The sequence below is a fragment of the Anas acuta genome, chromosome 3 (assembly GCF_963932015.1).
Source record: "Anas acuta chromosome 3, bAnaAcu1.1, whole genome shotgun sequence".
Taxonomy (NCBI): domain Eukaryota; kingdom Metazoa; phylum Chordata; class Aves; order Anseriformes; family Anatidae; genus Anas; species Anas acuta.
Genome location: NC_088981.1, coordinates 42,795,496 through 42,821,413, shown reverse-complemented (window position 1 = coordinate 42,821,413; position 25,918 = coordinate 42,795,496). Strand labels below are relative to the sequence as shown.

The window sequence follows — 25,918 nt, the reverse complement described above, 5'->3', positions numbered from 1 at the left end:
GGATGAAGGGATGGGGATGAAGGGATGGGATTATGGGGATGTGGGGATGAAGGGATGGGGATGAAGGGATGGAGATGAAGGGGTGGGGATATGGGGATGGTGAATGGGGATATGGGGATGATGGGGATGGGGATGGGGATGGGGATGGGGATGGGGATGGGGATGGGGATGGGGATGGGGATGGGGATGGGGATGGGGATGGGGATGGGGATGGGGATGGGGATGGGGATGGGGATGGGGATGGGGATGGGGATGGGGATGGGGATGGGGATGGGGATGGGGATGGGGATGGGGATGGGGATGGGGATGGGGATCCCCCCCTTCTGGCGGCGCGGCGCAGCAGCGGCGGCGGCAGCCCCGAGCCCGGCGCTGTGGTTTTAAATGGGCGGAGCGGCGGCGGGCGGCGGGGCGGCCCGTGGGCGGCCGGCTCTGGCCCATATAACCCCACCTCCCGTGCGCGGAGTGCCGCGGTAATTGGCTGGATGTGGTACTTGGAGATGTTGAGCTGGCTCCTTCCCCCCATGTCCCTGCACACGCACAGGGGCGGGTGGTGCGGGCGGGAGCGGGAGGCAGGGCTCGGTAGCGGTGGCGGTGCTGGCGGCAGCAGTGGCGGGGCTGCCCCCGCTCGCTGCTTGCCCTCCGCCGTGCCCGAGCCCCTGCAGCTGCTGGGCTGCTGCCTGCGGCCGCAGGACCCGGCCGAGCCGGGCCGAGGGGAGCGCGGGCGGCTGCTGGCGGCGGCCGAGATGATGGCGGAGGGCGGCGGTGGCGGCGGGGCGGCGCGCAGGAAGGCGCTGTCGCTGCTGGAGGCCGCCCGCTCCCGCTACGAGAGCCTGCAGATCTCCGACGACGTCTTCGGGGAGTCGGGCCAGGACAGCAGCGGCAACCCCTTCTACAGCACCTCGGCCGACTCCCGCTCCGCCGCCTCCTCCCAGGACGATGAGGATGGAGGAGAGGAAGAGGAGGAGGAGGAGGAGGAGGAAGGCGGGGGGCAGTCCCCGCGGGGCAGGGCGGCCCGGCGCCGAGCACCCAGGCCGGCGGAGCGGCGGCGGCAGCGGCAGGCTGGCGGCGGGGGGGGGACGGTGCCGGGCGGCCCCGGCCCCATGGAGGAGGAGGAAGAGGAGGAGGAGGAGGAAGGCGCCCAGAAGGGGGGCTGGACGCGGTCGCTGCGAGACGTGCCGCCCCCCCGCTTCAAGGACGGCAGCGGTAGGCGGTGGGAGAGGGGGGCCTGGGGCTGGGCGGCGGCGAGAAGGATCCGGGGAGGGGGTTGGGGACTCTCATGGGGGTCCCCCGGGGTGGCAGGGGTCGGGTCCCATCTCCTGGGGCTGCCCCCGAGCAGCCCGGCTGCTGGGGCCGCTGAGGGCCGCGGGCGTGCTTAGTCACAAGCAGCGCCAGCCCCGGGGGATGCTCGGGGCATCCCGCGGCTCCTCGGGTCCCGGCCTCCACCCCTCGCCTGAACCTCTCCTGCCAAAGCAAGTGGTGAGAGGGTGGCCCCACCGGGATGCCGAGAGCCCCAGGGCTGAGTTGCCCCGCTGGTGTCCGCGGGGAGACCTTGCAAGGTGCCTGTCCGCAGGGCTGAGCAGCCGGGGGGGTGGCGTGGCAGAAAGGCTTTGCCGAAACACCTCGCTAGTTGTGAGGAGCCGGGGTGTCAAAAAATGTTTGCGGCACAAAACTGGGTGTGAGGACTGCTGCCATCCTCCACCGAGGTGATGGATGGCTTGCCAGTCTTCAGGTTGCCGTCTTCACTGTTTTCCTAGAGTTTAATTCCTTTGTTAGGAGGTAAATGCAGGTGAGTGCTGCTACACTTGGCGTAGTGTGCTGAAATTGGTGTGATGGGACTGGTAGAAACCCATTGGAAGAAGCAGCTTGGGATGGAGGGGAGTAAGCTGGAGCTAGCACTGAAACCTAGAGTTCTGTAATGCTACTGACAGATGGGCAAGTAAAAGTTGCCATTTTCCTCTAACTCCAGAAGTCTATAGACACCATAAAATGCTTCAATGCCAAGCTGATGTGCCTCTTCAAAAACTGTTTTGACTCTCATTCATAAGCATATGTAAGATAACTGGACCATAGGCTTCATGGTGTGGTGCTATTTCAGCATCAGTTATCACTCAGTTTCTCTGCCTCTGCTGGCTTATTTCTTCATGTCATTACTTTATGGTAATATACGCTGTAACATAGAACTGGTGTTGGTGCTTTACTGTTGGTTTGGGAAAGAAAATTAAGTTGACCTATTAACTCTGGAATTCAGATTTCCTTTGAAATGAAAGAGTCTGATCTATGGCTGTCAGAAATAGATGCAGAAGTCTCTTGAGAAGGGCATATGGGTATTGCTGTGAATATTTCCTCCCAGTAATAGACAGAGTAGAGGTTGCTTCTGCCCTTTCATTCCGTTGATCATAATGATGATGATAGATGCTACATGCTGTTCATAGCATGGTGATTTGGTTTGGCAGGAGTTCAGATAGTGTAGTGCTTTGATGTGTGTGAAGCGTGTACCCTCTGTGATTTTTTTTTTTGGCTGCTCAAATTCCAGACTACAGAAACTACTGCATTGTACAACTAAACTCTTGTAGTTCTAGTCTGTAGATCAAATGTTTTTAGGCCATGCATGTATCATATCCTTAGTATGGATCTACTTGTACTGGCACCGTTGTCACTTCATCAGACACTGTTCTGACCTAAGGGACTGGGTCTGTACCCACTGAAGAAGAGGTTCTAGTCAAGGTGAAGACAGCTGTCTCTTGCAGTGACAACACATCTTTGAGTCCCTGCTGGTCAAGTGTAGTGAAACATACAAGTAAGAAATGCAGGAGTAGGCACGCAGCACTAACAAAACCATTCTCTCAGTTAAAAATCGTTGGATGAAAGAATCCTCCATTTCCAGGTTCTGAGCTTGAGAGGAAGAGTTTTTCATGAGACTGAGATAGAATTGAAATCAGAACAAAAACTAAAACTTCAGAGTGTGATCTTCTGGTTGAAATCTCAACAGAAGTATCCTAGTGGCAAGCACCTGACATCATCTGATGCTGGAAGAGTCTTTGTAGACTGAGATCTTTTGAGACTTCAGCTACGTCAGTGCTGGAAATAAATTTTTGAGTCAGACTAGGCTCAAACTAATGTCAAGCTGACTAGGCTCAAACTAGTGTCAAGCTGTTTGGTTTGGAAGACAGCCCCTTTAAGAAAGGGAGGATGTGGAAGAGAAAAAGGTTTAAGATAATTAATAAGGATGAGCTAAAGCTATCAAGAAAATGAAGAAGAGCCACTTACAATACTCTTGTGGTCTTTTTAGCTAGAAGTAGAAAATCCTATTGCTTCCCTTTTTTCTGTTTTAAGAAACAAATTACTTAGTAGTGTCTCTCCCTTCCCAGCCCGATGTCTTATTCATACCTAGAAATAGTCCCTAGCATTATCAGGCTAACTGATGCTTCATCTCAGAAGCACAGTATAGGCCCAGCTGCTGCTGCTGGCAGGGTGAGGTGGTACAGGACAGCCTCAATCTGTAGTCAGCCACTGTGTGTTCATGGTGAAGCCTGCCTTGCCCATGGGGCAGGTGCTGCCAGACAGGGAAGGGTCTGGATCAACTTCGGGTGTTGGGAGAGAAGTGACTTGTATCACTGCACAACACTGAATTAATGTTGTTTGTGTCCCTGAGTTTTGTTTTCTGCCTCTTTTCAGGCATCTGCAGTTACTGTTGTTTCTGTTACCTTTAATGAAAATAATGGGTGCTTAGAGTCCCTGGGAAAGAAATAACAAAAACACGAATAGCTTTATCTGACTTCCTTTGTGCAAGTCCAAAATAGCTGTTAACTCTAACACTGAGGTTAAAACAGATGGCTTGCTGGTTGTTGGTGTTGTTTCCAGTTAAGCTGTTCTGCAAAATCATTTTCTTTAGTTGCTGGGAAGAAAACAAGATGTATTTTGATGCCCCGGCTTTCAAACTGATAACTAGTGGCACTATGCAGTTCTGATTAAAATAGGTTGAGGAAACAAGGCAGCTTGAGTGCCTGTCACGGATATCAAAGCAGTAAAGTGAGTTCTGAAGTACTGGGATTTGTGGTGGATAGGAGATCTTGGAGGCAGGTGTTTAAAGGCTTTCTTTCCCTTGAGAAAGAGTGCCTGGCTCCAGCAGGTCTGCGGGTGGGTCAATATGTGTGTTTGAAAGGGTGATGACATCCATGATCAAATGTTGGATCCAGGCCTATTTTGGCATCTCCCTTCTCGTGCTCTTAAAGAGAGAACTTCCCATCCTCTCCAAGCCTCACTGTGACGGGAAGGTAGAAGGGATCTGCTGGGAAACGGATCTACAAAGAGAATCTTCTGGGAGAGGAGGCCTGACCTCTGGCCAGACAGGACTTCAAGTCTGCAAGGAGGCATAGCTAGGAGCTTCTCTGGCTTCCCTTCCTCTGAGGGCAAGAAAGAGCTAATGGTGGAAGTGCAGAAAGAATAAGGGAACAAATTGCTGCTAGGATGGGGAACATAGAACTGAAAAGTAGAGAAAACAACTATTATTACTTTAAAGACAGGCTAGCAAGTGCTAGTAACTCAATACGAAGTCTTGATTTCTGGTTGCTCCTGCCTCAAACTTCTTTTCATTGTTGTGCTATTTCCTGAAACAGTTGGGTGGCTCTGGGTAGTGCTTTCTCCTCTGTTAGCTCAGTAATCTGCTCAGGAAATGTTGTATAAAGCAAGGAACTATTGACTTTAGTCTTTCTTTGGAGAGGGTCTTAGGCGGTGCAAATATCCTGGCACTGCTGCAGCTTGGTGTTCCTGATTTGGGGTAGCTGCTATTCTCTTCCTAGAGCCCAATGCTTCTTACATCAATGTAGTTCAGTGACCAGAAAATTGGACCTCAGATGTGAAAGCCCTCCTGCTTTTAGGGATCATGTTTTAGGGTGGCAGCAATAGCAGGGAAGCCTGAGCACACACACAAAAAAAATTGAAGTTCCCAAAGTCACACACAATTAGTGCCACTGTTTTCTTCATTTCTCTGTGTTCTCACAGGTCTGTTCTTAGGCCTAGACCCAAGAACAAAATGTTAAGAATGTTCCTTGCTGAAAGCGTGACAGCTTCTGCTCAACAAGTTGCATTTGGAGAGCATAACCACCTTTTTATGGACTTCAGGGTATTTCTGTCAAACACAAAATGTGCTGCAAGTTACCGTATTTGGAGAGCACACTTCAGGAGAACAGCATGCGCTCAAGGAAAAGTTGCATAGAGCATGTCTAGCAATCAGGCTCTCCTTGAAGAGGTTTAAATTAATATTTAAAGTAATTTTTAATATACTTTTTATGAGACTACTCTTTTGCCAAAAAGACCAGGTTGTGGGAAACCATCATTTATTCCATCATGACTGGTACATGAAAGATCATCTGCACAAGCAGGGGTGCATTACCTGGCAGATGAAATGAGCCCGCATGCAGGATGGTAGCATGTTTCAGCTGCTGTCAGGGAAGGCAGGCACAGCTTTACACTGAAGCAGGGAGCCAGCCACACCTTCTGGGAGCTAACCAGATACAGCTTTGTCTGCAACGGCTTCTACATAAAACACTCTCTAGTATTTGGTTTGTGAGCGGTAGTGGTTTCTTTTTTTCCAGCAGTCTAGCTGAGCGATCTGTTTCACAGACGTCTCTTCAAATTTAAATATGTATATTTCAGCAGCTCTGCCTAATTAACAGAGTATTACGTTGCATTAGGCCAGATCGCTACTTCAAGTGTCATGTACAGTAATAGAAATACTTCCAAAGCACATAGTGGAGAGGCAGTTTGTTTTTTTGAGTCTGTGATATGAAAATTGGAACTTAAATGTTTAAAACTTGCATGAAAAGTTTGCATGATTTTTGGGTTAACTAGCAATAAGAGGTAAATGGCAGAATTGTCCAAGCCAATTTAGTAAGTGAAGAGCCCAGAGAATCACAGAGCAGTTGAGGTTGGAAGGGAGCTCTGGAGACCATCTAGTCTGACACCTACTGTGCAAACCATGGTGTCAGCTAGAGCGGGTTGTGCAGGGCTATATGCAAATGGTTCTGAATATTCCCAAAGACAGGAGCCTCCAGCCTCTCTGGGCCACTTGTTCAAGTGTGTGACCACCCTCCCAGTAAAAGTTTTTTTCTTTTGTTCATTTGCAAGTGTTTCTTTGCATCTTATTGATAAGAATTCAGACATGATTGGATTTTCTTCATTGTTGTTATGAAGAAGAGAGAACTTGTTTGGAAAGGCAGATGGGAAGCCAGCGTTCCAGCAGATGGGAAAAGTTCTCGGTTCAAGCCTTGAACCGAATCTGAAGGCTTTAGTCTTATTAGATTGAGGTTAATACTTAATGAGTCCAGGCATATAAGTAAACCTATGAGAGCTACTTAATTGCTTATGGAAGAGTCTGTTTCAGAAATATCTAGGTCAAATTCTCTCTAAGTAAATAAAGAGTCTCTGCTGTGACTTGTTCTTGCTTACTTCTGTCACCAGAATTAGCCACTTTTGACTTGCTAAGCGATGGAAAATACTGGGAAAATGGCGTAGCTGTATAAGCTGTTCTTGCATTCTAAGTAGAAATTATTTATATCTTCCTAGATGTTTTGTGATGCTGTTACGTGTTGTGATGAATACATCACAAAGATATGCAAAGTGGTAGTGTACATCGTTTATAGGATGACTTAAAGGTCTGACGTTTTGCTAAATATGTGAATTATGCAAAGGCTTAATATTTCATACCTCTTAGGAAACGTAAATGCTTTTTACATGGTTTTAGAGCACACTTTCCTGCTTCCATCATCACTGAAGCAATACAAGTGCATGACAGCCTTGTTAATTCTAAAATTTAGAGCAACTTAGCTGCATTCCTTTCCTTTTGCCCATAGCTCTGCTTTTGAACATGTATTTTGTGAATAACAAACTGCTGATAAACATCACAGAAAAAAACTATTCTATGCTTTTATACAGAGAACTAATTTTGATAAGTACTATTGACCTTCATGTCTCAAAGCTCTGCAGATCAAGGTCTTCTCCATAGACACTGCCTAGACTTCATGGAGTAAATATGATTTTTCTCTGTAGATCTGGTAGTGCATCAAATGAGTCTTTTCCCTTTGCAGCTATTTATGGGGTCATTTCAAAGAAGTAGATAAGTTCCTACAAATAACTCATGTTCATTTATCAACACTCCAGTAACAGTGAAGCAAACATTTTCCTTGTCTGCATACCTCCAAGTCAACCTGGAGAGCAAATTAGCCTTTCCCTCCTGAGTCTGAGAATGCTAATAGCTGAGTCGACTTCCTAATTCCGTATAGGATGCTGGGTCACAAGAAGCTGTCCTGGATGCTATTAGAAGGAGCTGGAAATTTATCTTAGGTGTGCTTGTTCATGTTGGTGTTTTAATTAGTTTTTGTCCCATGCTTGTCTTCCAAAACTTTGGAGCAGATGGATTGAGTGGTTTGGAAATACAAGGTGGTTCCCAAAGGGAAGGTAATGCTGGATACAGCTATACATCTTATCTAGACATCAGAGGAATATAACCCTAAAAATACTTCACCTTTCCTAATACTGCCAAAAATTCTGCATGCTATTGGAAAATAGAACAGATGGACTCCAAAGTAATATATGACTAAGACAAATGTGTGAGAATACCAGCATTTGACATCTTGCTTTCCTGTGGCAAGGCATCCTTTCCAGAGTTGATCCAAGCTCCCACTTCATGTTTCTTAAAGACCAGGGTCTTAATCAGTCACTGGCTCTACCTGAAAATGAATGGACCCATAACTGAGTGGGTTCTTCTAAAAATGAAGCCAGAGCTCTGAGGATGCGTGACTGCAGGGAAATGTGTTTGGAAGGCTCCTTAGTTTGTGTGGGCCCTGTATACGTACTTCCAGGTTATCTCCCCTGGTTTTCTGTGAAGATGACTGGTATTAATGACTCCTGATAGAAAACGTGCTTTCAGTTTTGCTCTCTTGGACATAGGGATTCACATGACTTGTACTGACAAACTATAAGAAGGATAAAGAACAAACACAAGCAGCTTCTGTTCAGCCAGCAACACAAAGCCGTAGCTGTGCAACTGAGAACTGGGCAAACTGAAGTGTGGTTGATTTGTTGCACTGTGAAGATGCAAAAGTCATGTTAGAGAAGGCCAGATAGGAGACACTGAAGCAAAGAGTATTGTATGTCTGTACAGGTGGGGAAAAGTAGTTGTTTTGGACGGGAACATTACTGGACTGAGATAAAAGACAGTGAGCCCAACAGTGGGTACAAACATTATTTCTAGTGGGGGAGAAAAACCACAGAAGACTAAAAGCAGATGCTGCTATAACCATGACTCATCTGTGATTACATATGGCAGAGAGGTGGGTGTGCGTGAAATAGATTAAATTGGAGTAAGAAATAAGAGTATCTTTCTCTAAGTTACTTATGAAATTCACTGCTGTGGAAAGTCTGAGTATCCAGTGCATGTAGTTAGCTCTGTTTTTTGAAAGATAGCTGTTGGCTAACATCCTGGTGGGTAGCACTTGCAGGTGTGCAGTCTAGGGTATGTAACTGTGGGTGTAGCTATTCCCACTGCTGTGATGGTGCTGTCTGCTTGCAGGATGTACCCTGCTCATATAGAGCTTGGACAGTGGTAATTTTGTCCATTCATTCCCTGAAAAATTCCTCTGAAACTCGTGTGTACTTTTATGCATATGGCTTATGGCATTTGGTGTGGGCATCTAGGGCTAATTATTCTGCCCTGGTACTGGCAGAGCAGTTTAACTGGAGTGGTATTGCAAGGCAAGAGGTTGTCAGCCTTCCCCAGAAGGCAGGCTGGTAGATCTTACAACTTCCCTTGCTGCAGTGGCCTGGCAAAAACTGCCTTCAGTTTGGGTCAAGAGGGTTCTGAGCTGGTCTTGACAAGTGTGAGATGCTCTTACATATGTCTTGCTGGGTATGTTGCGTGATGGATATTAGCATATGTGTGGATATAAATTCCTATTTAGTCTTTCAAAGTACTGTATAACTTAAGAAAATCTTCTCATTTAGTGATCCATTAAGCCAAAGGCTTTTCCCCATTTCTTGGGCATCACAGCTGTGAAAGAAGGTATCAGCTCATGGTGGTTTTGGTGCCAGGCATGCTTGTGTGTGCTTAGGAGCTAACTAACTGAGCCTTGAGGAGACCCACAGCTGTCATTGTGTTCTTCATCAGACTTGCCTCCTTGCTTCCTACACTGAATCAAGGGTAACTTCTTGAGGCAGGAACCGTCTTGGCTCTGAGTCTCATGCTGCTTTGCATTGCACTATTTATTATAACAAACAATTTCTTGCAGGGACTGAATTTTTGGGGCGGGGGGGATGGGGTTAAGGAGCAGATGCGGAAACTGCTGACCAAGTAGATATCTGTTGTGGACTAGATTTTATTCTCTCTAAAATTGTTGTTACTGCAGCTGTCTGTTTCTCTCTCAGTTTGAATTTGATAAGGTCTGGCTGAGAATCTCCAAAAACGTGCTGTATGAGGATCTGGCAAAAGCTTAAATGTTCTGATGAAAGAAATATTTTTTTCTTCTTTACTGAGAATTTGAAACTGACTTCCTTAATTGAGGCAGGCTTACCAAATTGTTATATTAAACTTTTAGATAAGACAAAAGTTGGGAGGGATTCCATGTACACTAGAGGACAGGCTCAGAATTCACATGGTTTTTCGACAACCTGAAATAATCCTGGGGAGTAAAAGGGTACAGTGCAAGAGAGAAACACGTAGTGTGAGGGCAACAGCGATAAACAGTGGAAATGGAAAATGGAGGGGAAGAAATAGTAGTGTTTAGGTAGAAAAGGAACAGAAGACTGAAGCTGAGCACAAGATGAATGTGACTCAGCGTCATGTTGTCGTGAAAAGGCAAACATCCTCCTCAGCTATTTAAACAGAAGAGTGTACAAGACTTGTGATGAGACTGGCGTGCTATTTAGGAGAGGTAGTCCAGTTCACCACCCCAGGTGAGAAGCAAATAGTCAAATATGAAGAGAAAAGACTGAGAAGGAGAAAATCTACCAACTGGACCACATTTCAGAATTCTGTTTTTAAGCTAAGTGGCCATGGGGATAAGTAAAGACTATTGTAGGAAAGGGTATTATCTGCCTTATCTGCTCTGGAAGTTGAATACAAGGAATAAGGGGCTTAAGTTGAATTGATGGAGAACTAAAGCAGTTATGATAGAAACCCTCAAACAGTATGATGCTGCAGCAGACTGCTGTACAGTGTGAGGATGGATCTGTGGAGAAAGACAGGCACAGGTCTGGAATAGGCCCGACTAAGTCCCTGGTCCAGTCGCCTGCAGTAACAGATATCTTGGCAGGCTGGGACAGTGCAATGTCTGCCCCATATTTCTCCAGTCTACAGACTGCATATCAGAAGGTTGTTTCTTTGCTTTTTTTGTGAACTTTGCAAAACTGTTTCATCTTGCAAGGAATACCGTTGGCACTTGGGTCTTCTCTTTTCCTGATATTTATCTCAAGTATGATTATAGGGTGACTTGTCTATGATGCAGCTGCATAATTCATCCTGCTCTGCATTTGTCTCTGTTTGTGTTTATTCATTCCTATAAAATCTATTCAGTCTTCAGAGAAATATTGAGATCAGAGTAACAAGCTTAAAGTCACCAGATCTCTACTTTTTCTTGGAAAGAACTTGTTTTTAGCTGAGGCTGTTACCCTGAACTTGGATTCACTTAGGTTCTTGTTATGGGTCTCTGAGTAGTTGAGGAATAGAAACAAAAATGTGTATTAAACTGTAACATATGAATTATTTATGTCTTTGTCCCTGTCGCAGGTATTGCAGCTCCTAGCATCTTGTCCTCAGACTTGGAAACTTATTCTCGTATGAGCCTCGTTAGTTGGCCTGAAAACTAAGGCAAAATCTTTGCCTCAACAACTGAATCACTCCTCAGTTATCACGAATCTGTGTCCTGAAAATTGTATTGACCTTGCTTCCTTCTTCATCACTTTCCTCTCCATTTTACTTTGCAGAAGAACCTTTTGGCTTGTTCTGTGCAAGGCACAGCTGTTTCTGATTAGGAGCTATAGGATTATAGCCAGAAGTACCTCATTCTACAATTCCACTAGACTGGGGTAAATACAAGCCACTTAGAGCTCTGTAAGCACAAATTTGAAAATGACTTGCTTTCTGGGACAGATGGTAGGTCTAAAATATTCAGCTGTGGATATTTTTGAATTGGTACTGTAAAACTGGGCACCAAATATGAAATTGTTCAAGGAATATGAAATGGACTTGATACTGGTAATGCTGTTTTTGAGATGGTATCAATTTTTAACTTTTTCTGTTCTTTTGAGTGTTGGCTGTCACTCCCTGAATCAATGCAAAGAAACTAAAAGAGCATTAGGTTCTTTCTAAACGCAGCTATTTGTATTATATGCTGAAGTAGAACCATTTGATAGCATTTTATGGGTAGATATAGAAGTCGAGTGAGTCAAATGTTAAAATACAAACGATGCCTTTTCTGTAGGTCTTTTGCTGAAAGGCTGACTTAAAAGGGAGAGAAGGGGTCTGTGTGTTGACCTGGAGTGGCTTGATGTTAAGCAGTGTGCTGCCAATTGTTCTAATGTCAGCTTTCTTCCTAAGATAAATGAGAAATGGTATTCTTTCTTTTCAAACTGAAATGGGCAGCTAAAGGGAGAATGCTTTAGCACAATACTTTAATCAGAAAAGGAGCAAGAAACAAGTATAACAAAAGCTGTTCAAAACTTTACTTTGAAGCTTTCCATTTCTAGTGAATCCTTTTAATCTATATTGTAACCTTTTCCTCACCTGCTCTTCTCTGCTACAGCATTTAGTTTTTCAAATTGTTTCGCTTTCTAGAACCCTTTGCCATCACAAAAACGACCACTTCTCCTACATCTTAATATAGATCCTACTAATACTTCACATTTTAACATCATATGCGTAGCCATTATAAACTTCCTTTTTTGTTCTTCTGAGCTCTGCTGGACACCAGGTCTCCACTGTTCGTGTTAAAATTGCAGGTAGTCTGGGGCAAGAGTTCATTGTTGAAATTTTGTTTCTTAGTAAGTCAGCTTTTTGTGATTTTTTTTTTTTTTTGCTCTGTCCAATGTGCCCAGGTCCATTCCTGTGGGAGATGGTAAATGTCTTCCAGATACTGAGTTCTTACCTACCTTCTATGAAAATAGAGGTGATGGGGGTGAGAGCCCTCTGAAGTGCTCCTGCTGAGAGATGGCTTGCCCAAATTCAATCCTCATTAGACAAAACTTGTAGTGAGAAGAGCCCGTAGGGTCTAACAACATCTCCTGCGATGAAAAAGCTAGTTGATGTTAAGAGACAAGGCTATGTGAAACCAGGCTATGCCTGTTCTTGTATTCAGCATCACATCAGAAGACGGTTGGTACTTCTAACATACCCAAGTGATGGCCAGATGCCCCTCCATCACGCTGCTCACCCACACCCGCTCCAGCTGATGTTCCAGATCGGAGTGTGTGGGAGATGTCATATGTGAACAACTGTCACACCCACCACAACATCAAGCTCAGAGCATCAAAAAGCTGGAAGGAATGTCGTGCAGCTCAACAAAATTTGTTGTGGATCTGATAGGAGTGGTGTTTATCTGTGGGTTTGGTTATACCATAATTAATCAATCTTCTGTTTGGATGATCGTAGAAGTGTAGAGGCTAATGCACTGAGTGATAGGCCAAATTCCTTGCATTGAAGAATTAAAGACTATTTTTATATCTCCTCCCTTGTCCTGTGGGTGGTGGTAGGGATTGGGTCTCTTTTGTCCAGTTCTTCCCCTGCTTACAGTTAGCTTGGACAGCCTTACATCAACTAGGCATTGATTCTAGAGGCAGGAGGATGTAGTCAAAAACAAGTGGTAATATCTATTAAACAATATGTTATGTTTGTATAAGCAGTTTAATAAGTGTATATATAATATAAGCAGCGTATAAGCATATCTGTTGCTTTCCTTTTCCTCTTGAGGCTAGATAAACTCATTATTTTGTATCATAGATACTTTAGCAAGCATTCATGGTCCATCAGTATGAGCAAGGAGCGATGAATGTTTTAAGTTTTGCTTTCTGTGACCAGGGGTGTAGTCAGCTATTGTCTGCAACTTAGGGAAAGAGAGTAATCAAGCTTATAAACTCAAAAAACTAAGTCATTCCTAAGCAGTGTCTGTAAATTCACATTTTGCTGTGTCTTCAAGGACTCTGCTATACTTCTTACTACTCATTCTTTTATAGCTATTCCTTTTTTTTTTTTTTGTTACTGACTCTGTCACTTGACACTATTGCTCTTTGGCACTAACACATCTGCTTACAGCAACACTGGGCTACCAGAAACATGCTTAGTCTCACAAACATTCACTTTAGTGTAGTGTTGGGCCGGTGCCCAAGAATTAGTAAAACCACTATAGGTCAGAGTTAAGTATCTGCCTAAAAGGGTCTCTGCACTGGAGCCTAAAAGACCCCGAAGGAGATGTTGTCAGTTAACTCCCTAACTGTACCTCTGAATTTTTTTTCATAAGATTGATTTTTGCTTTGAAATGCAGACACGCTTCTTCAGGAATAGCAACCTTGCATGGGTTATTTGGAAAAAAAGGTAAAAACGATCAAGCAGAAGCATGCAATGTGAGAGTAAAGACTGCACTGCTAGCAGTGCTGCCGAAGTACTTGGAAAAATAGCTCTGTGTGGAAGAGCAAACCCACATCCAGACCATGCCTGCATTTCACTTTTCAGCTGATCAGCAGGAATTGATCAAAACTGTCAAGATAATTAAAGTGAAACACAACAAAGATAAACACGGGCCAAATGAATAATCACCATGGAAAAGCAGTTTGGCTCTGTGAAGCAACTCTATCTGCTTCTAATAAGTAAGTAAAAAGCTTTCGGTGCAACTCTGGAGCTTGCTGTAAAACAGCAGTCACATGCTCATATTGCCAGACTTATGCATTGTCATGTATTACACTCTAAAGAAAAATTATGTGAAACATCTGCATTTCTGTACCCTCAATCCAGCTTTTATATTTCTTCTGGAGTAAAAAGCTTTAAGTGTGCACAGACACAAGTCTCCCCTTGTCTGCAAAGAAGACTTTGCTTGCCTTTACCTAATCCCCAGGATGAAAAACCTATAGGCTTTTTCTTGTCATATTCCTTGGCCCTACTCCCCCGTGATGGATAAAACTCAGTTGTGTGTATGCCTATGGGAGGTGGATTTAAGAGCAATCACAGGTTAAGTGAAGCAACCTCAACCGTGAAGTTGTTCTGCCTACTCTCTCCTAGTATATTAGGGAGTTGGCCACTTAAATGATTTTTTTTTCTTTTGTAAGGCATCTAGAGATCCCTTTGGGTGTTTATCAAAAAGCACAGCCTGTTTGCTTTGACTATATGAGGAGCTTAAAAGCCTGATGTTGTTGCATGCCTAAAATTCAACGGCAAGTTCTATGACTGGATTGCTCCTTAAAAATGGCATTTAACTAGCTTTTAATCAGCACTCTAAATGCTTAAAGCAGTAATCGCTTTGGTATCAGACCTGTGTATAAGTGGTAAAAACTAACATTAAGACCTGTGATCAAAAGGAAAAACCTGTGTTCCCTGAAGAATACATGGGTTGTAATTTGCTTGTCAAGGTTTGAGGAGAGTGATCAGAGTCTACTGAGTGACAGTTTCAGGGCCCTGAAGGGAGGATGATGAGGCTGCACCAATGACTAGAGGAGGGAAATGTCTTTCTGCCATAAAAAGTCTCTTTCCTAACAGTATGCATATTGCAGGCGCAGTCTTGCTTGTAGGATTAATAATTTGAATGGCTGACTGCACAATGAGTGTGTGCTTTGGAAATTTATTTCCACTAAAGAAAAACACAAGGCTGTTAAACGTCCTTTTGATTTGTGAGTGATGCAAATTAGAAGTCAAGAAGTGTCAAGGGACGTTAATAAAGTGCATTATGCTTTGAATCCAGGGAAGCATTTAAGCACATGTGTAAATCCAAGCTTTCCGTGTATATCTATGTGATACTGCTTTAATGACATAGTACAGAAACATGTTAAAAGCAGACTAACATGGAAGCTGTTATACCAATGCAAAAGTATTTGGTTGGTACCACTGCTCTCTTTTTACAAGAAAAACAGTTTTCTAGCCAGGACAAAGGGAAAGGACTCAATTTGAAAGCGTACTGGTTATGCTGGTGTAAAACCCACTGGTAGATCCAGCCTTCCTGGAGCTGGTAGGATTCAAGCACACACTCAGCTCTGCTGAAGTGAGGGTGACCTGAGTCAGGATTGTGCACCCCTATCAATAGAAGGTTTGTTTTGAGCAGGTACTGTGTATCTATGTAAATTTATCTATAAATGTATATATGTGATACTGTACTAATAGATCACATATACTATAAAACATGCACAGAAACAGAAATTAAAAAGGATGAGATAAAGATGAAAAATATTATTATTATTATTTATTAACAGTACAAAAAATGTTCTTCCTACACCAGAATGGATCGTCTCATGCACTCTCTGGGGTGGTGGCACTGTGTACTGGAGACTGCTTCTGTAAGGCCAATGGGAGGATCTTGATGTGATGTTCATCTCAGGTCAGGCAGACAATGCCCAGCAAGCAGGACTGTGGCCATCTGCGTCCAGCTCTGCTATACGCTGTCTCAGACCAGACACAGAGAGAGAATTTCTGTCAAGTGGCTTGGCTTTGTCAGCCAGGAGTGCTACCAGACCTAGTATTTAGCAGTGATGCAAAGCAGCATGCTCACCTCCTTCCTCTGTCTTTTCTATTCTTTCTCCCTCCTCCCCAAATAAATAACACTCTAGCTTGCCTAAGGGGCTTAAGATTTTGATGACAGTAGGTTATAAAAACTCCAGGCCCAGCCTTCCTAATAATCTGCAGGCTGTTTTTTTTTTCTCTCCTCTCAAACATCGATGGGGGTTATAGCACTTAGGACACAGCAGAACCTGGCCCTGAGGGAGGAATGTAATCAATTCTTGATGTGGAAGGGAAAATGCTCCTGATTCAGAGCAATTCGCAGTTAGTGAGAAGGAAAGGAGCCACATCAGAGATGATGGAAGAAGCTGATGGGATTGAATGAGACGCAGCAGGTCTGTTACTTTTCTTAATTTTGCTTTATGAGGCGGTCAACATAAATAAAGTATGAACAGAGAAAAATGTTGCTTAAATGAGAGACCTTTGTGAATATAGCAACAAGCGGCTGAAGAAGTGGAGGGACTATGCAAAGGAGAAAATCTGTCTACAATACAAAAACAGCTCTAACAGTTAAGTCTGGAAGGCTTAGGAAGGAGGAGGCTCCCTGTGGAGACAGATACTCTTTTTCTTTATTTGCCTTTCTATTCCTGCACACAGAGTCAAGAGAGCAGGGAGAGACTTAGCAATCAGAACTTGAGGTTTTCAGATACCCCTTTTCCTGTGGGATTCCATATTGAAAGAGTGATTAAAAAGCAAATCAGAAAATGAAAGGAGGTCTGGAAACAGATGAGCATATTTGTTCCAGCACTGAATTTGCAGTTCTCCAGTCCTGGCTGGAGCAGCAGCATAGGCTGACCTCTCCAGGAGGCCTGAGTTGATGCTGAGGTTTGTGACAAATGAATGCTGACTGAGGCAGTGCCTCAGTGAGGGCATGGAGGGATGTCTTGGCTTCTTAGAAAAGGCAGCTCTACAGAGGCAGAGAAGCCTGGATGTCAGTCACAATGAAGAGATGACTTTTGCTGTGTGAGAGCGGAGGCTTCCTTGGATAACCTTCAGCCGTTTGTTATTTAAGTGGAAGCTGTGGGGCAGCTAGAGAATTAAGTATACCTCATACGAAATGTGGTGCTAGGTAAATACTGATGTGGCACTGAGGAGCAGTCCTCACACAGGTCTTGGGCATTTCCTTGCCAACAAGGACTGGCCAAGGAGAATATAGGGATTTGCAACAGCAGCTCTATGTGAGTTGTCACGTCTGCCATGAAATCACATTGATTTGGGGGGGCAGGTGGATGGGCTATGCAGAGGAACACATTTCTGCCTTTGCTCACTTGCAGAAATATGTAGTTAACCCTTTTGGTGGTTTGTTTTTAAGCCATCAGAACCTGAGTCCATGCTTTAGATTTTGAATGCCTCTTTTTTATGTTGAGAGTGGCTGAGGTACCAAGGGACTGCAGGAGATGAGACAGAATACAGCTTTCAGCATTTCCATGTAATGTTGCACTAACTTCAAAATGAAAGAGAGAAGTCTCCAGCTGCAGACCTCCGTCATATGTAGTTCTGGTATTTGATTGCTGCTTACCTGATAACTAGATACTCCTTGCCAGAAAGGGATTAGTAGAAAAGCAACGTGTGATCGTATGACTGCAGACGTCAGTACTCTTAGTTCATGAGGGGCAGTGCTCTGGAGCAGTGCTCTGAAACTGTGGTTGCATGCTTAAAGAATTCATGCTAACATAAACCTCACTCATCTCATCACTTAAGGGAAGAGGTATGGCAGTCTCAAAAATGCAGGAGGATGGGAAAGGAAAGCAGCAGAGGACTGGAGTCTGGGGAAGGTCAGGGTCAGATAGCAGCAAGCAGGCAGGGAGGGCTGGGAATCTGCAGAAGGGAACAAAAGAAAACAGGACACAAAGCCCAGTGCCAGCCTGAGGCATGGTAAACCAGAAGCAGGGATGATATGATTAAGCTGAGATAGCACAGCCTGTCAGTAGCAGAGGGAAGCATTCAGGGAGGCTGACTCCCAGTTCCTTGACTCAGGAAAATATTTGCTCTGGCTTGGTGGGCAGGCAGGTTGGAAGGGAAGCACCACTTGGGTGGTAGTCACAATTCAAAGCCCTTGTTTAATGGGAACTTTTCCAGTTATTTGTCACTAAGTAAATATACTCCTTTTTGTTGTATCATAAACTAGCCTCATATGGAAACAGAAGCTTACATTTTTTTTTTCCATTAAGAAAATTAATTTTCCCAGGTGACAGTGTGCAGGATGGAGTAGGGGGGCCAGGGTTTACAGAGTAAAAACACATTCAGGAACTTCCTTACTCCTATGTAGTTAAAGTATCACCTTAAACATGATGTTGACTTTGTCTGTGGCCTCTAACCTGTCACAGGCTTTTGTTCCAGACTAAGATTTTTCCAAATTCTAGAGGATTAAGGTCTGGGATATTAATCCAAAGATCTGTTTTGAACCCTAGTGTGAAGACCGTATACTTCTGTATGTTTGAGCAATGCTTTAAAAAAAAGGGGGGAGGGAACATTAAAAACCAGAAACAAACAACAAAAAGGCAGCAAATTCTGAGTATAACAGGAAGAACACAGCTAGTAAGTGTGAACCTTCAGTTACTGAGGTCTCAAGCTATAAATGTCCTACTCTGTGGTTACAGAACAGGAAGCTATTATTTCTGTTTTAATAATGCCCAGAAGCCTCTGTAGGAATCCTCAGTGTAAAGTGCTTGGCACTTTATGAACAGAAGGATATATTTTGCAGTGGTTGTTCCCATGATGCTAATTTAAATTTACCTTGCAGGTGCATCCTGCATAATTACCTGCAGATTTTAAGGAACCAATGTCTGAGCCTGTTTTTTATACAGCAGAAAAATTTATTGGCTTTGTCTTGTCTTCCATCCCACTACTAAATATGACCCAGCATTCATCACCTATGGCTTTTTTGGATGTGAGCACATGAAGTTCTTTGAAAGTCAGCTGTATGAAATCTGTGTTGCTGCTAGGTCTGAAGCGAGAGATACAAGCTACTTCGTTCTTTTATAAGCTGAGGTGTGTTCTTACTATGATTAAGTCCTACAGGTCTTTCAGCATTTATTGACTATGTTGGCAGTCCCCAAGAAGCCTGGAAAAGACAACCTCCAGGTATATTTGTGATCATATTTTAAGGCTGCATTTGAGGAGACAAACTTTGGCTCCAGAGTAAAGCACCATCTCTTCTGAAAGGCTGTGGAAGAGCACGTGATATTCTCTGCAAACCTTCCCTCCGTAGCCTGCTTCTGCTCCACTTTCCCCAGCTGCTGTGCATCCCAGTGCTGGCCATGGGGCTGGCTGGGGCCTGGTTTGAGCAGTGAGGCCTGCTGCTCGAGGTAGCTGTGGAGAGGTTGCAGGAGTGGTGCTGTGTTGCTGAGGGTCTGATATTTCAAGGTCCCACTCTGACCTCACTGTGGTATTGAGCTCTGAGTTGTGCTTCTGGCTTTTCTGCAAATGCAGCTCCCTGAAAGCCTTCCCTGGGGGCACAGAGGTTGGTAAACAGGTGTGCATCACCCTGGAGTCAGCACAGGCAGAACAAGTGGGAAATCCACCTTCTTGTACAACTGCATTTTGTTTGTACTTTGTTGCTGAAGAAATGTTCTGGTTTCTTGAAACTGAGAAGTTGTGGGTTTATAGGAGTTGACCCTAGCAAGAGTTGCAGATACATGATCTCTACTTGCATCTTCCTAGTTAGTAGTCCTAATAAAATATTTAGATTTTTGTCTGCCCCTAAACCTAACACACGATCTCCTTCTCAGCAAGGAGCACGTGGTTTATAACTGCATGTCCCAAGGTTTTTTAGGCTGCTGGGGTGGAACAGAGAATAAAAAGCGGTGAACTTCAAAATTTAAAAGCAGCTGTGTAAATGATCATGTATTATGGTCCTCTCTGGTGGAGGGGAGGTGTCCTCAAATAAAGGTGCCAGTGACTGAAGTGTTGATTCATTTCATTCTTACTGTCTCTAAAGCAATGAGACTTCCTTTGCCTCCCTGTTTGGGGTGAGCACAGCAGAGAAACCATGTCTGACTGCGCAGCTTGTGAAGCTGCTAGAAATGCATGTGCACACTTTACTATGGAGAGCACTACCCTCCCACGGAGGCTGGTACACCCCAAAGGAAGCAGGCATGGAAAAAGAGCCTGAATACCATCCCCTAGAGCCCCTGGCACCAGCCTCCTTGGCTAGATTGCGGTTTTGGAGCTCTTCTAGCCGGGCTGCAGTAAGAGCCCCAGCTCCGTGCCTGGTGGAGCATTGTGCCATGGCCTTGTCACCCTTTCCCAAGCAGGTGAAGCAGCAGGAGCTTCGTTCTGCACATGGGAAACAGCACTGAACACTTCTAGGGCAATGGGCTTCCTAATGGCTATTCTCCCTCCTCTTCAGGAAGAGGCTGTAGTTGCTGAAAGCAATTTCACAGCCCGATCCTCTAGCTGCCTTAGCACATGTGGGATGGAGATGAATCACTGGAAGGTTCTGTGCTGAAATGAATGTTCTTGCATGAAAGAACTACAGGTTGTCTGTAAATGCTTTGCTGAGCTGTCTGGATTTCCAAATGATCTTTTTTTCTTTTTTTTTGTCTCTTTTACATTCATACTTTGAAAAAAAATCAATTTCTGAACAAAGCAGAAAACAATTTCCTCATGAGACTTGTTCAAAAGTGAGAGGTCCATTTTCCAGAGGCATATGTGTGTTTTGCATATAAATGCAGGGGTTGACATGAAAACTTTCAGCATCTCATTAGATGGGTCACTTGCATGTTGACCTTTACTTAATTTATTTTTTCTAGATTTCCTGATCATTTTCATGAAAAACATGCTGGCTATTTTCCCTTCGTCAAACACAATCTCTCCCTTTACAAAGGGAGGGTCCTGGCATCAAGTATACCTCACGATGAAAAGGAGCAAATTGCTTGCAGGTGATGGTATTTGTGAACAGCATGTGCCAGAACTGACCAGAAGCCCTGGAGAGAAAGATGTGAAGACGGATTGCATCAGCAAGGGTTCCCTGTGTGGAGTCCTCCCCATGGGGCCATCCCAATCAGCTTTCTGGGATTTAGCAATGGAGGTCACTCTGCTAGTAATGGAAGTTGTGCTGACGTAATTACAAAGCAGCACAGATAGATTTATGTCAGAAAAATGTGCACAGCTGCGCCTACAACCAGAAGTGTACAGCTCAGTGATCTACCAGAAGCCTGTATTAGGGATGATGCATCAAGTCAGCGTGTTGACGGTTGTCTCTGACCTGCTAGATACGCTCAGTGTCAGCTGGACTGCCAGGAGCAGCGAATCTGCTCTGATTGAGTACGGTAAAATGTTAATAGAAAACTGCAGTGGATGATTGCCATAGAAGCTCCTGGAGCAGGAATTCCCCTGAGACAGGACAAGCGTGTTCAGTCCCACAGTCAAATGAATAATGGGCAAAGTATCGCATGAGCTCACACCAGTGCTGTTTCAACATGTCTCTGCTGCTTTAAAGTGTTTTGTTGTTGTTTGTGGTGTTTTTTTTTTGTTTGTTTGTTTGCTTGTTTTATTATTTTTAACAGTTTTAAACATAAGATCCTGTACTAGTGTTTGGGTTCTGTTGGATGTTGATGATGCTGATTGGTAGCTTGTAGGATCTCACCACAGAAATAAAGTAAGTGTATAATTAAAGGTGTCAGCCTTACCTGCAGTGGGCTTTTCAGTCTTTCTATTTCACTTCCCACAGCTTGAGGGCTTAAAAAATGATGGTAAACAAAGAAATACCCTTAATTAAATGTTTTTTCATTGTGGCTTAAATCCGCAACAAGCTTCACTTCCGTGGAAGGCTGCCACAACATGTCTCACATGTGCTCATTTTCCGATCAGTGCTGCTGTTGGCACAGCGTACATTCAGGCAACAGGAAGGGCATGAGACCTGTCTGCCTGTTCCCCTGAAGATGCCCAGAACTTTAACAGCTTTCATGCAGTGTCCTCTCCCACGCAGCAACCTGCTGAGTGACAGCCAAAGCCCTCCACCATCCCACTTGACAGCCCAGTCCTGTTCTTGCTGCCCCACTGAAAGCTGTTTTGGGCTCCCCCAGGCCACCCTTCTGGCTGACCCTGCCACCCTGTGCCACTGTCACATGGAGCAGGAGCCCCTCTCGTGCCAGGGGGAGCAGGGGCATGGCTTTGCCTGACCCACGCTGGATTGACATGCTAGGCTTGGCTGTCAAGGTTTTTGCTCTAACACTGAAGAAAATGAGGTGGAAACCTGGATGGAGTATGTAGCAGCTTGCATTGCAGGAAACGCTTTGCTGAATTTTACCACTTAGTGTAAATGTTACTGTTTGGTTTGTTGAATAAACGCATTCTTTATTTAACTTGTCATAACTCAGTGCTGTCTGAGGGGGAGGCCAGGGAGTGCAGCTGGCCTCTCCACCAGAGTCAGCACGGAGCTGCTGTGTGCAGCTGCTCGGGGCCAGGCAAACCTGGGCAGTCCTTTCTCACTTGTCCTTGGACCATTTTAGATTTAGCTCTGCATTCTCACGGTGGATAGAAGTTGGCATACAATGCATGGATCGCTTTACTGCTATGAGGAAAACAATCCTTTTAACACTGGAGAGAGAAGAGAAAGTGCCCTTCCACCGAAGCTGTTTGACACAGTTCTTGTGCCTATGGTTATTACAGGCAGACACGAAGGCATTGGCAAATGCTTGCTCATGGAGCTTGGAGTAATGCAGTCGAATCATGCTTTGCTAAATAGTTTGGAATAAACTTGGCTGAAAACAAATGCAAAGCAAAAAAGTGTGTGCTACTGAATGCCAAGACAAGGTATAAAGTAAGTCTGGTGGAAGTGCTGTAGCAAAAAATCATACAGAAAAAAATCATCCAGAAGCACAGGCTTCTGAGAGTCTAGCAGACCCATCTTCGTAAAGCTGGTGTCCAGTTTTTTCATTCTCATATAAGAAAGGCCCTGTAGTCTCTGTGTTTTTTTCCTTTTCATCCTCCTAGTGTGTCTCTGGGCTCCAAGCAACTCCACAGCATGGCTCAAGTTTTGGTAATTGATACAGGATTCTCATGCTAGGTTGTTCTAAGGGGAAGTAAGACTCACCCACCAAAATAACAAATGTGAACATGCTACATGCTGCAAAATACTGGTCAGAACCACAGCTCATATAAATTAAAGTGACTCCTTTGGCTTGACAAAGTGGAGTTGTTATTGAAGACCTGGTTGCTGGTTTTTAATAAGATGAATGAAATCCATACATCATAATACACTGCATTAAAGACCTGGATACTTTGCTGCCAAGGTTCTGCAGGAGGGCAGTATCCAAAATAAACAGGAATAAAATGCAGAAGAGAACTGTTATATGCTCTCACTTCAAGCTGTCTTGACAGGTTTGTCATAAGGCTGTCAGACTGGCTATGGTTTGGGAATGGTCTGATGTACATTTCTTCCAGGCCATTAAGAACAGAGCTGATATGAAAACTGATTTTTCTGGCAAACCAGATAAGCTCCAGTGCTTCCAAAACTTACGTGAGAGAACTTAGCATGAAACAGAAATTCTGAAAAATTAAGTTGGGAAATAATAAAACATTATTTTTGATTTTTGTTGTTCTTTTACCACTACCACCACCCCCCCCAGCTCTTTATATTGCTCTGTACTCTTTGAGAAAGCTGAAAATTTGTTTAAGCTGTCTGCCATATTTCATCAATTGACACTCCGTGAACACATCATGATTTTTTTTGATGAATGTTTGTTTTCTGACAGCAATTCTCCATCAGCATTTTTTGACTTTCTCTAAATAAGACCCCAGAATCACGTTTTGTACTTTGGGAGAAGTAACTTCACAGGAATATAAAACAGTCTCTTCTTGCTTGGACTTAGGATGAAGGAATTAATTTGCTTTTCAAGCCCTGCTCTTTGAAAGCTTTGCCATATGTCAGAGGAGAAAATACTTCCCAATTGCCAGAAAATAACAGATTCTGGTTAGACTTGTTCATTAGGTATGTGTCTGTTTATAATGCACCTAAATGTGCTATCTTTGTACTCAACCATAAATTGGTAGGTTTTTGCTCAAAGAGGACAATAATATGACTTCTAAATCACTAGTTTCATAAACTGATGCTTCCACTGCTAATGTGCATGATTCAGGAGTCCTGGGGTCTGCCCAGTTGCTAATGAAGTTAAATTAATGTCAAAGTCAAGCCTGGATTAGCTCTGTACAAGATTTGTTTCCAGACTGTACGATATGGATTGGCATACATATGTTAATACCTCAGCCTGTTAAGCTAACAGGATATTTTGTCATGAACCTCAGTGACACCTGGAATGCGAGCACTAAGTCTTTTGCACAGCAGAGCAAAAAGAGATTTTTTTTCCACAGCCTTTTTTTTTTTTCCTCACACATCTGATTCACCCTGCCCCAAATGGCAATGCTTCTGACCTCTTTAAGATTTGTATGTTATGTTGTGAGCACTGATGGATTAAAGTAGGTTTTGAAACTTTCCATCTTTTATTCTGAGCCTATGAACTCTGAGCTACTAAATATCAGACCAGTAATGAGAACAGGAAAGATGGCAAGGGATAAATTAACCTATTAAAAATGTGCATTCAAATTACTTAGTCCTGCAAACCAGACAAGTAAAGAAATGCTCAGTTCATTTGAAGTTCTTATTTTTTTCTAAAGTCCCAGTCAATGAGGAAGGCCAGAAACACTGCTGAGGCTGGAGCAGTGGGAAAAATACAGATGGCAAGGGCTCATCCAAGAGAAACACCGGTGGTTCAGGGGGAGCTGCCTGAAGGAGGGTCACACAGATGCTTCATTTTATCTTATTTTTTTCCTTTTTTTTTTTTTTTTTCTGCAACGTGTATGTTTGCTGAGAAGTTGGCTTCTAGCAAGGCTGCTGCGCCTTGCCCTGAGCTGAGCTGAGCCAAAACGCTCCCTGCAATGCACAGTCTGAGGGCGAGGTGCCAGCCTCTTCTCCACAGTCACACCTCCGGGATGGAGACTCAAATGGCTTTGCTTGCTCAGCATTTTCATTTATTTTAAGTCTCTCCTGATGATTTAAATAGCCCCGGCCCTGCTGGTTGGCTTTGACACAGACATTACTTCTGAGTGCAAAACAGAAAGTGGAACCAATCTGGTCAAAATGGGATCTAGTAACAGTGGTGACTTGCAAAGTGGCTGCTGCTGATTGCACATGCAAGTTTTTACTGGTGGTCAAAGTGAGGAGGAAGAAAGAAAGCATGTGTGCATGCATTGCATCGTCATGGAGGAAGATGTGCTTTCACGTGCTTTTATTTTTCATTACCCCTGATGTGGTCCAGCATTTGGTATTTTTGATCTTTGAAGGTGCCTTTCAACTGAATTGTTCACTATTCTATATTCTATTCTGTTTTGTTGAGTTTCCCTTTAGGAAAATAAATAAATAAATAGATATGTATGTATGTATCTTGTGGAAAACAGAAAATAGAGGGTTCCATTTAGAGGTAGTTACTAGGCTTCTTACTCTACTGGTAGGGGGAGGGTTGGACTAGATGATGTTGGAGGCCTTTTCCAACCTTAATGATTCTGTGATTCTAAGATCATGTTATTTCCCATGCTCTGCCAAACATGATTTAAAGTAGTCCCCAAGTGCTAGTGCTGGCAGGAGTGCTGCCCAACCAGAGGTTACTCCGTAAAGCTCTGATCCCACCTGGGTATGCACAGACCACTCAGCCTTGCTGCATGTTTGGAAATTCAAGAGCAGTTTTGTGCTCTGACTCTATGACTGATATTGGAAATTAAGATTGATTTTTAAAGCAAAAACCACGACAGAAATAAATATATACTCCATATAGAAACTCTAAGGAAGGAAAGAGAGAAAACTCTAAATCTGATATACAGTCATAACTATATATTCATTCTGAATGTCTGAAAAATCCTGTAGATTTTTTTTCAGTTGATTGAAGTCCCATTCGTTAAAAGAAAATGGAAGACTTGTCAAAGCCACTATTTTATTTGACTGAATAAGGCTTTGAAAGGTAAACAGTGTATATATAGAACTGCGAGCTTATTTCATATCAGTGTTTTCTGCTTAGTTGTCATGTAAGTCCATGTAAAGTCCTTAAAAAGTGCGAATCCACTATTTAGGTTTTTTACGCAGTTTCTTCTGTATATGGGTTATATTTATGTACTTAGATGATCATATTTAAATAATTGATTTTAGACTAGTCATTAACTATGCAAAACCCAATTCAT

General features: G+C 43.8%; 1 protein-coding gene across 1 annotated transcript in view; it reads left to right on the top strand.

Moving 5' to 3' along the window:
- Nucleotides 1-456: 456 nt before the first annotated feature.
- The window catches only part of PGBD5 (piggyBac transposable element derived 5), a 69,545-nt gene continuing 44,083 nt past the window's right edge, over nucleotides 457-25,918 (top strand). The window contains exon 1 of the mRNA XM_068676813.1: nucleotides 457-1,203. Within this exon, the coding sequence (XP_068532914.1) occupies nucleotides 483-1,203 (721 nt within the window). The 5' untranslated portion in view covers nucleotides 457-482. The remainder of the gene's footprint in view (nucleotides 1,204-25,918) is intronic.